Here is a 16,701-nt window from a genome sequence, read left to right on the forward strand (position 1 = left end):
GTTTAGTTCAGATTGTGAGGGATGTTATTTAAAAGTAATTATGTATTGAGACCATGAGGATGAGTAACTTTGATAAACAACACTGGGGAGTATTGTTACAGGCTGCATGGTAACTTTGTAAAGTTTTTTTTTTTTTTAAACCAACCTCTGACACCTCTTTCATTTGCTGGAGCTGACTTATGTAGTTAAAAACTGTGCCTTTTTGGGGACATTTCTAAAAGGATAGTTAGAAGTAAAAAGCTGGAGAAACTGCTTTGATGGGACTACTCAGGGAGACAATCTCTCTGTTGAGGTGTGTTCTGGGTAATGGTTTTTATAGCTAACTTTTGATGGAGGATGGAACACTGCCTGGCAGTGTGATCAGAACCAATCCCCTGTATGAAATGGAAAAGGTTAATGCAGTTTAAGGGCTGAAGTAATAACTAATTATCCTTGGGTTAACTACACCCTATGGCAATTTCTCTCATGTCCTGCTATGTTTGGCTTGACCCAAATCAATGAAAACAGTCCACCTATCAAATCATTTAACAAAGCCTAACCTCCAGCAGAACAGCAACCTACTTTAATGACCACTGTGCAACTGAAGGCACACTCCAAAGGGTGCAACTGAAGGCACACTCCAAAGGGCAGCTAAGGTCTGGAACTGAAACTGAAAAGTACCCCCCCCCCACACACACACACACTTCTACTATTATCTGGATATTTGACTTGTAGTGACAGACCCAAGATGCCACAGGAGGTTATGTTCCATTTTTACGAGCTCCCAGAATTGTTTTATTACAGTGTAGTTCAGACATTGGAAATTATATCTCAATGTATTCCTCTATTGAAGTACGGTGATCATCAACAAAGCAAGTGGAGATCAATCTCATGATAGTGAACTTTGTTAGTGTTACATCCTATTGATTACAATACATTTTCTGAGATGATCCGTATGCAATGTTACATGTCAAACGTACCTTCAAAAAGATCATGGAGTTGAAGTCCTATAATAAACCACAACATTTACCCATTTCGCTTTTATCCTCTGACTGTATTAATTAACTAAACTTTTGAACTTTCAATTCAATCTCTCATAGGGTATTCAATGACAACACACATATATTACTTTGCATTGCGACAGTATACTAAAAGATAAAAGCACTCTAAATTGAAAAGTGCCAAGATCTACAGATGGGGCGTTTTTACCTTCTGAAAAAGACTGATTTGAGGCATATGAAAAGAGCTGACATCCACAAATAGATTTGGACAGTGTTGCCTTAACATCTGAGGACACTTTTAACTCATCCCATCTCAGGAGGTTTTCACACTTCACGCTTCATTAACCTCTGGGTCGCAGGTTCCCTGGGAAGTCGGGAGAGGAAAATGCCTGTTTACACTGTTCTCTAGAAACCACCACAAAGTGGTTAGTCTTCATTGTGGCATATCAACACAGGTGAAAAACGTGTGGTGGTGGGGAGCGAAAGCCCTGTAAGCTGTCTGAATATAACCTAGCTTCAAAACATAAAATGCTTTCTATATACAGGAGGTATCACCCAGGTGGATCGTGCATATGTGTGCTGGCTGATGCTGGTCATGTAACGCCATACAATCAAATGCACGTTCTATCTATTACATGTAACCCATGATATCATTTCTGGGAGCAAAAGAGTAAAGCAAATAAGACCTTGTGTGGCAATACCTTATTGATTCCATGTAGGTTTCTTTTTTTTGTTTTGCTGAATGGATTTGGAAACAGATTGAGTGATCTTTTTAAAGCATGTGGGTGTTGACATATGGGTTCACTGAGGAAGTACATCCCTCCATATCACACATGAGCTGAGAGTGGCTAGATAAGCTGTACAGGCTATAGGTCTATCTATAATACATAGGCCTATGTTAAATGTCATTACTCGTGACTTTGAGGAAGACCCCTTATTAGTTATTTGGCTGGAATTCCGTGGTTGGTTCATTAAATGAAAAAAAGCTAATGAAACACTTTTCACGAGGTGATAATTAGCAGAGAAGAGCAGGGCTGCAGTCACAGGCTGCTAGATATTTAATAACCACAATGACCAAGGGAGTTGGTGTTAATTTCTGGGTCATGTTTATGATGTTGATTTATTCCAGGTCAAAATAATGGATGGTAAACGCCTCAAATGTAAACCAGAATGTCAACATCCGGATATGACAAGATGCATTTGCTATAGAGGAAGCATTTTGAGACAAACTGTATTGAACGTAGCTGAAAGCAGATTGGAGCAAGGCCTATACCTCAAACCTTACAATAACTGAATAATTCTAGGTGGTTGCCTTTGTTTCCCACATGGTTTGATGTAGTTGGTTGATATGACAGATGGATAGAGTATAATTCAGTCCCCCACTGCCTGTACTGTCCAAGTGTGAATTTGCAGATAAAGCCGACAGGCAACAGTTGAGATGATGAGATAATTAAATGTTATAGAAGTTCTTCAAATGGGTGGGCCTATTACAAAACAGACATTAACATTTCAATAGAATATTTCCATCTTCACACATCTCTACACTCTTATAAAAAAAGTACTATCTAGAACCTAAAATGGTTCTTCGGCTGTCCCCATATTGGAGAAGCCTTTGAAGAACCCTTTTTGCTTCCAGGTAGAACAGTTTTGGGTTCCATGTAAAAACCCTTTCCACAAAGGGCTCTACATGGAACCCAAAACCCTTTCCACCAACGATTCTACATGTAACCCAAGAGTTCTACCTGGAATCAAAAAAGGTTCTCCAATGGGGACAGCCGAAGAACCATTTTGGAACCCTTTTTTCTAAGAGTGTATAGCCAACGTTCTACCTATAGTGGCCTATGGTTTTGTCTTGGCCAATAGCTACAAAAAAGACTGCTGGCTTCTCGCTTGTCACGCTTTGATTGTACTGGATGCTCTATAAGACATGTTGTAGTTTGTGCTATGGGCTAGTAGTGCATTGTTCATGAACGACTATGATCGACTAATCTCATCAATGTATCCAATGACTTGATGTCAAATTGACGTCATTTTAGTTTAGGCTACCAACGTTGTTTAGCTAATTCAGTGAGGCTGAATGAGAGAATGAAGGGGACTTCCTTCTGTCCCAGTGATACCCAAAGAGAAACACTGGCACTTGGATCTTTAACACAATCGCTTAAAATGCTACTTGACATTTGGCTCCTATCCTGGAGCAACTGCGCCATGCTTTTTTAGGATTTTATTACATCGCATGCTTATTAATGGACCGACAGACTTAATCGCTCTTATCTCGGCCAAACTAACGTGGGATAGGATTATCATAGGCATGTCCATTGTTTTACGGTCAATGCCTAAATTGATTTTGAGTCACGTGGAAATGGAATATTTTGCCATGTTTTGTCTATGGGTTGTTGTAGCCTAAAATTATTGGTGTACATGTGCTTTGTTTGGTTATGATATAAGATATAGGCTCACATCTGCAAGTCATATACGCATATACTAAGCTATGTTGTAGGACTATCTATAGATCCACATCGAATAGCTAAACAAATCTGTCATTTGATGTCTGTCGTGTATGACTGATCATTACAATCTTGAATTGATTTGGCACAGTCCTTCTACATTCATGCTCATTTCGAGCTACTGAAACAAAGCCCTGCTAAGCAGATACTATTAGTGACAAGTTTGTAGAAAACCTCTGGCAATAATACGTAAAAAAACACTTAGAAACTCAAAGAATCTTCAAAAATATCATAAAGGCTTGTTAGGAAACATGATCTTGGAAAATGTATAAGGAAAAGTGCTTAATAACTTTCCTATAATCTACAAAACCAACGAATTAGCTCGTCACTAAACATAATTGTCTTTGTGTTAATTCCTATAATAATGTGTACTAGCCATCTTCAAATAGTTAAGACTGTAACAAATTAAATGATGAGACAACAATCAATGAATTGCTTCATGAATAGAAATTGATGTTACACTCATTAATTTCTAACACCAATAGGCCCATGCAATGCTAAAGAAAAACTACGTAAGTGGATGAGTAATACATTCGTAGGCATATCTGTATAATTATGTTGTAATAGTTCGGCATTGGTGTGTGCTATGAACATTGCATGTTGTAAAAATATGTTAAAAAGTGTGCGTCTTTCATTCTTGAAATAATGTCAATGGCATAATTCCTGGTTGGGATTTGGTTCACCCCCTTAGTTTGCAAAAAAAATGGCAAATGACAAAATAAGTTAATTTACTCAAAGCTGCGAGGGAGGGAAAAGAGAGTGTTGCAAATGAGGTTCTTGATATCACGCTCATAATTAATTGCGCAAATTTGTTTCTATTAAATAAAAATAACACGTATTGAGAAACTCAATTAGCATTAATTAAGCTTGATATCCTAATTTGGATGTGTCATTGAAAACAAGCTTTTTCGTAGTCTTTTTTCCCTCTCTGATGCTGAATACGAACGAGCTTTCTGCCTTTGGGCTGCTTTTCCCTCCTTTGAGAGTTGAAAATGAAAAATGGAAATGAAATATCAGGAGGTGCTAAATTAGCTGCCTGATCTGCACTTATTGCTGCATATACGCCCCTATTACTTTGCCAGTCTGTGTCTCTCTTTTAGCATTCCAGGCATGGGGAGGCGTCGAGATAGCAGATTTATCAAATGGGAAAATGAATGCATGATGATCAGTTAAATTGAAAATCAGCGCCTGCATGACAGCCCGACCTGACACCTCCGTAATTAGAAAGAAAAATGATGGCGTCCGATGCATAATAGAGCAAAAACAATTTACACTCTCCCATAATGATCCGGCGTTCAAATTGAAAATTTCTCCGGGTAGAAATTGAATTCATAAAGTATGATTCATGGAGGACACATTTCCTGGAGGCTGCCTGGGCCATATCGATTGATAGTTTGTCTTGAATCATACAGCGTGCAGCTCTCAGGCAAAAAAAAGCTTAACTACTTAAGCAAATCGCTAATTTCACCTTAAGGCCACCAGTGTGCAGCCACGATACTCCTGTTCGGTATGCTAATGAATTAAACATGCACACCCCTACCATGCAACATACGCTCCAAATAAGACACACACAAAACATATATATATATATATTGAAGGACACATCCAGACAACTCTAATTTCCAAATGGTCTATCCTAAATGGCAACCTATTGACAGAAAAAAGCTCAAAAATTGGGGGAGCTGGGCTGGCTGTTGCTGGCTGAATAAGAAGATAATGTATTTAAATATTATGTCGGGTATAGGAATATATATTTAATAAAAGTTCAAAGTATTATCCTTGTTGGGTTGAGGACTTCCAAGGGCCATTGTATTTGGATCTGTTTTCATCAAATAATAAGTTATTCATTAGCTTATTGACTTTCTGTCTGCCATAGGCCTATATATTCTCTGTTGAGATTACATTTTCCCTTTCCCTATACACTTTTGCCTGTCTCTTATACCAAGAACCCCCTTCACCCACACCCAATAAGTCATTGCTTCCTCTGAGCAAACAGCAGTCATCGGGTGAAAATTATGTAAATATTTTGAAAGGGACACAGGCTCAGAAATTCATTTGCGTCGGCTCAGATGTAAAGCTGCCCCTCTGATTATTTTCAATTTATTTGCAAATCAAGACCCTAAAAGAGTAGCAGGGCCTCTGGGTATTTAAGAACAACTACACCACACTGGAATGGATGTTTTCCATTTTTAGGATTTAGATGTTCGTGTTATTGGGGGCATTTTCTCGTGCGTTGTACCTATAGTCCCTATCTTGTAAAACAAGCTGTTTGAGATGTGAATGGTCTTTCCTTTCTTACCTAGACTTTAGATCTGGTCAACATTGCTAATATTGCCATGGCGCAGATGTCCCCGAGCCTGCACAGCATCCCTGGGGACCGCCAACCCTATTAGAACAAATGTGTTCTGCTATTGTAAATAGGCACGTTTGCTTCGCCCGTCCTATTACAGCCGACGCATGATCAATAGGCTGATAACACAGAAACATCAATGTAAGCGACAGAACAATGAGGGATATCATCGAACATCTATCTTAATATAGCCGGCTACAAGGGCCCTGACAAAGTGAAAAGCTCATGAAAATTCCGCCCCACGAATTCCCATCTCCTATCCAATATGCACAAACACACTCCCAGCTGCCGGGGCTATTATTTTCGTATTTCAATTTGACACCCCAGCCTTTCATGCTAATTCTATTATTCTTGGAAGTTTATGTGATTTCATATCACTAGAAATCGGTAATGTATAATAACCCTTTGGGCTAAAATAAACTGAATCCCTGCAGTAGCCACCGGGAAAATAATTACTTTCATATCAAAACTCTGCAGGAGTCGAGCGGGTCCTTTCGCCTCCGGCTCGTAACCTCATTTCAGTGAGGCTTATAGATGAATAAATTTGTTAAAGCAATACACAAAATACAACATCAGATTTTAGCAGAAAGCGCTACCTATACCCACTATACGGGCTATTTAAGGTCTCACACGGTTTGGATGTATTGTATACAATCGATTTATTTATGAAAACCTTACATATATAAATATTATAATACTTTTTACAGCCTTTGAGGATTTTTGTGGTTTTTATGTATTTTTACAGTTTGTTACACAAGGGGGCTAGTACTACTACCACCACCACCACACACACACGTGCACATATACACGCACGCACGCAGCAAACACACACACAGTTATAACCCATCATCATCAGAAAATAGGCTATATATGTCATCTTTGAAATGAAAGTTTATATTCTAAGACGTGATTGAGCTTTGGGCAAATGAAAGGTGTTGTTGACGCTATCAATATTTTTTTCTCACCTATAGGTATATTATTCCATACCGACATCTTGAGTCTCTGTCTTTGTCTCTGGTGGACAGTTGGTTGTCACAGACTCGGAACTCTCTGGGTAGTCTTTTACAGACTGCTCTTTTTTGTCTAATGGCAGATACTTTGAATCGTCATCATCTTGGAAATATGTTGCACTACAACTGGCTGAAGGCTGACTACATTTGCTACTGGAAAAAGTAACATGGCCTGGGCTGTTCTGTGGGGAACTAGTATTTTTCGCGGTAAAGTTGACCTGCACTTTGATTGCTGTTGCGTCGTTGAGATTGTTGGACTCCTTGTGGTTTTTATGTCCAGTATTGGCAGATAAGCTGCTGTCATTCACTAGGGTTCTTTGTGTGGAGTTGTCAGTATCTGAGTCTGGTGGTGTTGTCTTCAAAGCAGTCTGATGAACAAGGAATCCAAGCGGCTGGGTGATAGGATAGAGTAAGAAATGTCCTTTCCCTATCAAAGGCCGCGAAGAAGGTAAGGCAGAAAATCCATCTATGTTCGGTTTGCGCCTTGGTCTGGAGTCGGATAGAAGGCTTTCTACGCTGAATGGGTTCAGCTTCTGAAGGGTGGAGGCTCTGCTGTTGGCGCACATGCTTGACTGTTGACTGCTGTCGGACGAGTCCAGCTCGGATCCACCAGCATCTTGGTTCAAGTGTCTTTGGTTCTGGAGGGTTTGTGGTGTTTGGTCACAGCTCGATTGGGTTTGGTTTCGGCCTACAGAGTCACAATGTGGATTTTGTTCACTGTCTGTCACTTGTGACACTCCGCTGTCACTGTCAGATCCTGGGGTGTGAAATAGGTCCCCTGACAAAAGTTTATTCTGGGACCTCAACAGTCTTCGCTCCTGCTTCCTCTTCTTCTTCTCCATCCTCTCCAGCTCTCGCCTGGCGATCTCCTCCGCGTCCATGGGCTCTCCACTGCATGTTGTTGGGTGGGAGTTGTGAGCTGGTCGCCCTGGACCCTTCTTTGTGTTTTCTTTTTTCCTCCACTTAGCTCTACGATTTTGGAACCATACCTGCATATTAGAGAAACAAATCATGTTACCCACGTTCAAAAAGAAGTCCACTTTCTTAAAAAAAAATACATACATAGTAATAATAATAATTCAGGATAATATTTGTGTAAACCATTGGAATAATGTTTTGTAGATTGTTCCAAATTACACAAAACCAAAGAGCAATGCCTCTTGCTTGTAGGCCTACAATAGTTTATTATCAGATGCGATGACAAAATTAAGCATATTTATTTTCCAATTCGACTAGGCCTACAATTATTCCGTGTGCTTGTTGTGCCTTCTTCGTTATTCAATTAAAAGTTAAATGCTGTCTGTCTGATCTGGAAAATGCTCCACGAAAACATATATCTCGCTTATGATGGGCCCATGTGTCCCAATCAAATGCATAATAATAAATGGTTTAATATGGTTACAAATACTCAAATTTCCCCTAACACTAACTGCCTAAAAATTGCTAAAGTGACATGCCAAATATAGGACTAGACCAGCATTTCCCAAACTCGGTCCTCGGAACCCCAGGGGGTCAACGTTTTGTTTTTTTCCCTAACACCACACAGTTGATTCAAATGGATCAAAGCTTGATGATTAGTTGATTATTTCAGCTGTGTATTACTAAGACAAAAAAAATAAACGCTGGTTTCGTCCTATATTTGGCATGTCACTTTTGCAATTGTTTGGCATTTTCTTGTGCATAACACAATATACAGATGAGCTTTTGGCATCAGAAATGCAAATGATCACAATAATAAGTCCACGTGTATGGACATTTGACTGATGAGGAGAGATGTGGGAAAAGGTGAGTCCTTTATAAAAAATGTACAGCTTTAAAACGTATCAACATTCAAGTTCAGAAATGTATGTGTATACTTGGGTGCTCTATCGGTTTATATAGGAAAATAAAAGTGAAAAGACTGAATGTGCATACGTCGATGTATTCATTTTGAGTATGTTTGAGTGCAAGTAATATAGCCTTGCCAGCTGAATCTACACAATTCATATTGATATCAAGTACAGCAAATGAACTGACCATTCCATGGTTTAGCCATATTTCATGTATTTCTCCTTGAACCAGAGGTCCTCTTTATACTCGGTTTGCTGCTCGTATCACCCTTGATTTCGAAGACTGTATCTCTATAAATATATCGTATATTGTGTTATCTAAATACATATTCACGTTTGATAATGTGTTCCTTTTTAAAATAGTGAAAGTGATTTGCTTTCATTTGCAGTTTTGAAGCATCGTACTGTATGTGTATATATATATTGTGTATATATATATTGAGGCATCGTACTGTATGTATATATATATATATGTGCCTATATTACACGAGCTCCCTGTGGAGTTGTTGGTCACAGTACAAAACAACAAAGAGACAGGCATTACAGGACAGCTATATATCTAAAATAGACTATTGTAACATATTTGTGTAAGAGACATGAGGAATACATAGGCCTACTTTCCTTTGTTCAAACAGCCTATCAGTGTTTAAGAAACATTAGGCTACACATCATAACAAACCAACAACAGTGAATTCCAAAAAGTGGATATGGTTGATATTTACCTGCACCCTCGATTCTATCAAGTCCAATCTCAGAGCCAGTGCTTCCCTCATGAACACGTCGGGATAGTGACTCTCATTAAAAGCCTTTTCTAATTCTTCCAGTTGCCAACCAGTGAAATTTGTACGAGTTCGTCGTCTCTTACAACCAGGGCTATCCTTGTCTGGGTCACACGAATCTAGCATGAGAATACAAAACAAGAGAGTGTGTGAGAGACGCAAAAGTAGTCGGCATGAATTTTTGCAAGTTAACGTTCTTTCTGTGGTCCTTTATAAAGAAATGAATCAAATATAGTCTAATAAATTGGGCTATTATGTCATTTTTCGATGGTAAGAAAATATTAGTATTAATAGACAATTAATCACACAATATTGATCCTGATAATAATAACAATAACACATTAAAACATTCTACTAACAATAGAGAAATAGTGATTTTCCCACCCTGTCACAACACAAGGGGGTTTCATGTTTGGAGTTGAGCTCCTATGCTGCTCTCCACTGAAATGAATTGCATAAAGCCTCATTTGAAAGCAGAAGAAGCTTCTTTGTTTCTTAGGATTTGGATTCCCTCTAACGCTTTATGGAGAGGGTATACAGGACAGGATATACAGGATATACAGGATATACAGACACTTTCCGTTCTTTGTTTAGTCCTTTGATCTACAGCCAACCTTTTGATAAGTATTGTATTTCGTTTTGCTTACCTGTCAACTTGTACTGCTGGTTATCTCCATTCATACCACAGCCAGACAAGAGGGGGTTTGAATTAACCACTGAAGCTGTGCAGGAACCATTAAGTAATCCGTCTATTGAAAAAGGAACTGCGGCCGCAGATTGAAGTTGATGACCGGCTAATTCGTAAACATGATGGTGGCTTAGATGGTACGGAAAGCCCACCATCCCGCCGAGAGAGCCTCCGAACTGGGCATGAGGTGGATCCAGTATCCTGCTGTCCATCATCTCCTGGGCAAAAGGAAACGACGTCTGGAGGCTGGTGGTGTGAATTTAAAAAGCATGCAGTGAGTGTGGCCAGCGAGGAGGGGACATGATGTGGAGGGAAGGATGAGCTGTACTTTATCAACATGAACCTTCCAATAATTAGCCTAGGCTTTGGGAATTTGAGACCAATGAGAAACGGTAATCGAGTATGACGTCAGAGGCGCGGTCTGCAAACGCTTTCCATATCGATTGCTAATTAAACCTGACATCCACCTCAATAAACAATATCAGAGCTGTCACAACAAGACAGGAGGGCTTTGATAAGAACTACATCACAACTACACGGGGGACCACCAAGAATGAGTGATCAGATTGTATCCCAGTAAAAGGTGAAAGAGATGGACTAATTTCGAACGCTCGCTTCCACATCGAAAATGACGGAGGCTAGTCACAGTTTTTGGTCAACATGTTGTGGCGTTTTAAATGTTTACTCTCTCTAGTAATCGATGCCGAGTTACAAATACCCTTCACACAAATACATTTATCATCCAACGCGGTCAAATTTTATTCGAGACGACAACCAATTCGCGTGCAATATAACGGGATGTTGATGAAAGGGGGCGATCGACTCCACAGCCTGCTGTCGATAGGCTGATTGAAAAAAGGCAGATGTTAAGTTATTAATTACATCACACACTAATTAATCTTCTGCTAATAAGAGGAATGATGTTAGGAAGAAATGTGAACCCTTATTCCCCAGCACTTATACTGTAATTAATGAGACTTCATTTAGAAATGTGTGAGAATTTTTCCCAGGTTTACAAAGTAGCTTCTTGTGTATACGGTTTTGTAGTTATTGTTAAAGTTTTTTTGGTAGGCCAGTTAAACTCATGTAGGCAGGAAAATGCTGTCTTTATGAAGCAAACAAATAAAACATTGTAGCTAGATGTGCAGCACCAGTGTGTCATCTGATATCTATCTCTCTCTCTCTCTCTCTCTCTCTCTCTCTCTCTCTCTCTCTATACATACACACACACACATATATATATATATTCAATAATTGTATTATATTTACCTTTATATGCCTAGAGATTATTTATTCTCGCAGTTCAAAATAGACTCATCTCCGGTGAAAATTGAGGACATTTATGATTGTGTAAAAGGTTAACAAAAATGTATGACCATAGTCTACTGCGGGGAAGCTCCGAACCATTCATTTTTGTTACATTATGCTCTTTGTCCGGAGACCTTCATAGTACTAGTTCATGTTTCCCCACTCGCTTATATACATAAATGTGTTGTGAATAAAGAGAATCAATCCTGTCTAAGTAGGTCTACTAGTTATGTCTCTCTGCTCTTTAGGCTACAGAGAAAATTAATTCGACTTTATTTATCCCATGTCTGGTGCTGTCATAATGTTAATCTGAGTGAAATTTCGCTCCCCACTCACTCCCTGACCCTTGGCACCCGGATTGGCGTGTTGTAATAACCCGAATCTCTCAACAGAAGCCGTGATAATTGTTACCTTATTAGCATGCAAATTGTTTAATTAATATTATTATGAGGAAGTATATAATCCGTTCGTCACTTGACCTCAAGCCCAAATAGCAGCCCTCTGCATTTCAATGTGTACATTTTAATGAACTCCTTTGAAATGACTCAGGATCTGGCCGTTTTATCCCTCTCCCCTACAAAGATGTGGTTAGAGTTGCCTCCGATGCCTTTTAACTAAGTTTATCATGTTTTACAGATGTTTTATGAATAATTCCAACCATTCATTTATTTTTTGAACATCTAAAATTCAATAATTGCTTCTTGTCAATTCTGATCGTAACCCCATCCAGGCGCACGGGCTCAGTGAAAAGCAGCCCTTGACACGCAGTCCCGGGAGACATTGCATTTAAATCCGTTTTTCTACAACCGGGTGACATTGTCAGATCCTAGCTTTAATTAACCCGATAATAAGACGAACAAGGCTTGCATTCAGTGCCGCTACAGGCCTGTCTTTTCATTTGAATTCAAGAGTTTCATCAACAATTTAACTGGCCTTTGGTCGATAGGACATAAAGGTTCAGTAAAATAATAGAAAAGTGCCTCAGAGTCAGCACCCTAAACTGCAGAACAATAGACTCTTAGGGAAAAAAGTGCTATATATAACCTAAAATGGTTCCTCGGCTGTTACCATAGGCTTTCTCTATATGAGAGCCCTTTGAAGAACCCTTTTTGGTTCCAGGTATAACCCTTATGGGTTTCATGTAGAACCCATTTCCACAGAGGGTTCTACATGGAACCCAAAAGAGTTTTACCTGGAACCGAAAGGGTACATGGAACCAAAAAGGGTTCTCCTACGGGGCCAGCTGAAGAACCCTTTTGGAACCCTTTTTTTCTAATAGTGTTTTATAGAGCTGGTAGCTTAGCCAATATGGCAAGTAGACATACATTGGTTCATGTGATATTTGCCTACCTTATTGTTGCCTTTACCACCTGATCTTAAATAGTGACTTTCTTGGATAAACCCACATGCGGATGGAAAAGGTAGCTCCCTACACATCCATCCCTGACCTGCAGGTCAACCATTGGCACGAAAGGCCTGTCTTTTATTTCAGATTCATTGAAAGAAACTGGCTTAAATCACACATTTGAAGATCTCAAATCATAATTGCTGGAGACCATCAAAGCAGCAGATGAGAAAACAAATAGGCCTATTTAGCCTACCATCTAAACTCAGCAAAAAAAAACAAACGTCCATTTTTCAGGTCCCTGTCTGTAACGGGTTTCGTAGGTGGAAGAAGGTGTGGACCAAAGCGCAGCGTGGTGGGTGTTCATGATTTTAATAATGGAATAATGGAATACTGAAATACGAAACAACAACGTGAATAAATGAAAAAAACGAAACAGTCCTGTAAGGTGCAGAAAACCACTAAACAGAAAATTAAACACCCACAACCAAAATGGGGAAAACAGGCTGCCTAAGTATGATTCAATCAGAGACAACGAACGACACCTGCCTCTGATTGAGAACCATACTAAGCCAAACACATAGAAAAAAGAACATAGACTACCCACCCCAACTCACGCCCTGACCAACCTAAAACAAAGACATAACAAAGGAACTAAGGTCAGAACGTGACAGTACCCCCCCAAAGGTGCGGACTCCGGCCGCAAAACCTGAACCTATAGGGGAGGGTCTGGGTGGGCGTCTGACCGCGGTGGCGGCTCTGGCGCGTGACGTGGACCCCACTCCACCATAGTCTTGGCCCACTCAAGTGGCGCCTTGGGAGCGGCGACACTGGCCGCCGACCTCGGACTGGGGACCCTTGCCGGAGTGAAGGGAGATTCCGGCAGCGCCTGACTGACGGGCGGCTCCGTCAGCTCCTGACTGACGGGTGGCTCCGTCAGCTCCTGACTGACGGGCGGCTCCGGCAGCTCCTGACTGACGGGCGGCTCCGTCAGCTCCTGACTGATGGGCGGCTCCGGCAGCTCCTGACTGACGGGCGGCTCCGGCAGCTCCTGACTGACGGGCGGCTCCGGCAGCTCAGGACAGACGGGCGGCTCTGGCAGCTCAGGACAGACGGGTGGCTCTGGCATCTCAGGACAGACGGGCGGACCTGGAGGGAGGAGACGGAGAGACCGCCTGGTGCGTGGGGCTGCCACATGACCCACCAGGCTGGGGAGACCTACAGGAGGCCTGGTGCTTGGAGGAGGCACCGGATGGACCGGGCTGTGGGGGAGCACTGGAGCCGTGGTGCGCAGCCTTGGCACCACTCCTCCCGGTTGGATCACCATTTTAGCCTAGACCATCCAGAGTGCAGGCACAGGTTGAACCGGGCTGTGGGTGAGCACTGGAGATCTGGTGCATACCACTCGCACCTCTCCCTTAGGCTCAATACCCACATTCGCCCGGCACCGGCGGAGCGCACGTATAGGATGCACTACACCCCCCCTTCCAGCGCCTCGGAGACACAGCACGCAGAGCCGGCGCAGGATACCCCGGGCCGAAACGGCGTACTGGAGACCAAGCACGCTGGGCCGGCACAACACGCCCTTGCTGGATGCCCACTCTCGCATGGCACTTGCAGGGGGCTGGCCTATAGCTCACCGGTCTATGAGCGCGTTCTGGTGACACCGTGCGCTTGACTGCATAACACAGTGCCTGACCAGTACTGCACTTCTTCTGGTAAGCACGAGGAGTAGGCTCAGGTCTCCAACCTGACTCTGCCACACTCCCCGTGTGCTCCCCCAAAAGACATTTGAGGGGCTGCCTCTCGTGCCTGTCGCGCTGCCGTGCTACCTCCTCATATCGCCGCCGCTCAGCTTTTGCTGCCTCCAGCTCTGCCTTGGGGCGGCGATATTCCCCAGCCTGTGCTCAGGGTCCCTTTCCGTCCAAAATCTCCTCCCATGTCCAGGAGTCCAGAACCCTCTGCTCCTGGTCGATACCACGCTGCTTGGTCCTTGGTTGGTGGGTGTTTCTGTAATGGGTTTCGTAGGTGAAAGAAGGCGTGGACCAAAGCGCAGCGTGGTACGTGTTCATGATTTTAATAATGGAACACTGAAATACGAAACAACAACGTAAATAAACGGAAAAAACGAGGTGCAGAAAACCACTAAAACAGGCTACCTAAGTATGATTCTCAGAGACAACGAACGACACCTGCCTCTGATTGAGAACCATACCAGGCCAAACACATAGAAAAAATAACATAGACTACCAACCCAACTCTCGCCCTGACCAACCTAAAACAAAGACATAACAAAGGAACTAAGGTCAGAACATGACACTGTCTTTCAAAGATAATTCGTAAATATCCAAATAACTTCACAGATCTTCATTGTAAAGGGTTTAAACACTGTTTCCCATGCATGTTCAATGAACCATAAACAATTCATGAACATGCACCTGTGGAACGGTCGTTAAGACATTAACAGCTTACAGACGGTAGGCAATTAAGGTCACAGTTATGAAAACTTAGGACACTAAAGAGGCCTTTCTACTGACTCTGAAAAACACCAAAAGAAAGATGCCCAGGGTCCCTGCTCATCTACATGAATGTGCCTTAGACATGCTGCAAGGAGGCATGAGGACTGCAGATGTGGCAAGGAAAATAAATTGCAATGTCCGTACTGTGAGATTCCTAAGACAGGGCGATAGGATGGACAGCTGATCGTCCTCGCAGTGGCAGACCACGTGTAACAACACCTGCACAGGATCGGTACATCCGAACATCACACCTGCGGGACAGGTACAGGATGGCAACAACAACTGCCCGAGTTACACCAGGAACGTACAATTCCTCCATCAGTGCTCAGACTGTCCGCAATAGGCTGAGAGAGGCTGGACTGAGGGCTTATAGGCCTGTTGTAAGGCAGGTCCTCACTCGACAACACCGGCAACAACGTTGCCTATGGGCACAAACCCACCGTCGCTGGACTCGACAGGACTGGCAAAAAGTGCTCTTCACTGACGAGTCGCGGTTTTGTCTCACCAGGGGTGATGGTCGGATTCACGTTTTTCATTGAAGGAATGAGCGTTACACCGAGTCCAGGACTCGGGATCGAGCGGGATCGATTTGGAGGTGGAGGGTCCGTCATGGTCTGGAGCGGTGTGTCACAGCATCATCGGACTGAGCTTGTTGTCATTGCAGGAAATCTCAATGCTGTGCGTTACAGGGAAGACATTCTCCTCCCTCATGTTGTACCCTTCCTGCAAGCTCATCCTGACATGACCCTCCAGCATGACAATGCCACCAGCCATACTGCTCGTTCTGTGCGTGATTTTCTGCAAGACAGGACTGTCAATGTTCTGCCATGGCCACCGAAGAGCCCGGATCTCAATCCCAATGAGCAAGTCTGGGACCTGTTTGATCGGAGGGTGAGAGCTAGGGCCATTCCTCACAGAAATGTCCGGGAACGTGCAGGTGGCTTGGTGGAAGAGTCTCACAGCAGGAACTGGCAAATCTGGTGCAGTCCATGAGAAGATGATGCACTGCAGTACTTAATGCAGCTGGGGAACACCAGATACCGACTGTTACTTTTGACTCTCCCCTTTGTTCAGGGACACATTATTCCATCTCTGTTAGTCACATGTCTGTGGAACTTGTTCAGTTTATGTCTCAGTTGTTGAATCTTGTTATGTTCATACAAATATTTACACATGTTAAGTTTGCTGAAAATAAACGCAGTTGACAGTGAGAGGACAATTCTTTTTTTGCTGGGTTTATAGACCTACTCTATGCTACTTGTTGTAGGCTACATGTCACATCATCTTCACAGCCTTGTATATGTCACATCATATTCACAATCTCTTCATACTACGTTGTGAGCGTTGAACCAGATGACATCAAATCACTCGTTCCGATCACAGATGTTT

At 42.2% G+C, this 16,701-nt stretch overlaps 1 protein-coding gene across 1 annotated transcript; it reads right to left on the bottom strand.

Annotated features, from left to right (window-relative positions):
* Positions 1 to 6,546: 6,546 nt before the first annotated feature.
* On the bottom strand, positions 6,547 to 10,414 carry LOC135553692 (homeobox protein unc-4 homolog). Its single transcript, XM_064985648.1, has 3 exons — positions 10,100 to 10,414; positions 9,396 to 9,571; positions 6,547 to 7,833 (listed from the first exon to the last, which is right to left on the bottom strand). The coding sequence occupies exons 1-3, from the start codon at positions 10,353 to 10,355 to the stop codon at positions 6,811 to 6,813; spliced, it is 1,455 nt and encodes a 484-aa protein (XP_064841720.1). The 5' UTR covers positions 10,356 to 10,414; the 3' UTR covers positions 6,547 to 6,810.
* Between the last annotated feature and the right edge of the window lie 6,287 nt (positions 10,415 to 16,701).

This window comes from Oncorhynchus masou, chromosome 14 (assembly GCF_036934945.1).
Source record: "Oncorhynchus masou masou isolate Uvic2021 chromosome 14, UVic_Omas_1.1, whole genome shotgun sequence".
In the NCBI taxonomy this organism is placed as follows: Eukaryota; Metazoa; Chordata; class Actinopteri; order Salmoniformes; family Salmonidae; genus Oncorhynchus; species Oncorhynchus masou.

Coding starts and splice junctions, on each gene's coding strand:
- LOC135553692 (XM_064985648.1), bottom strand. CDS start 10,355: ATGATGGACAGCAGGATACTGGATCCACCTCATGCCCAGTTCGGAGGC. Junction 9,572..10,099: donor CCAGCAGTACAAGTTGACAG/GTAAGCAAAACG, acceptor TTCTCATGCTAG/ATTCGTGTGACCCAGACAAG. Junction 7,834..9,395: donor TGATAGAATCGAGGGTGCAG/GTAAATATCAAC, acceptor TCTAATATGCAG/GTATGGTTCCAAAATCGTAG.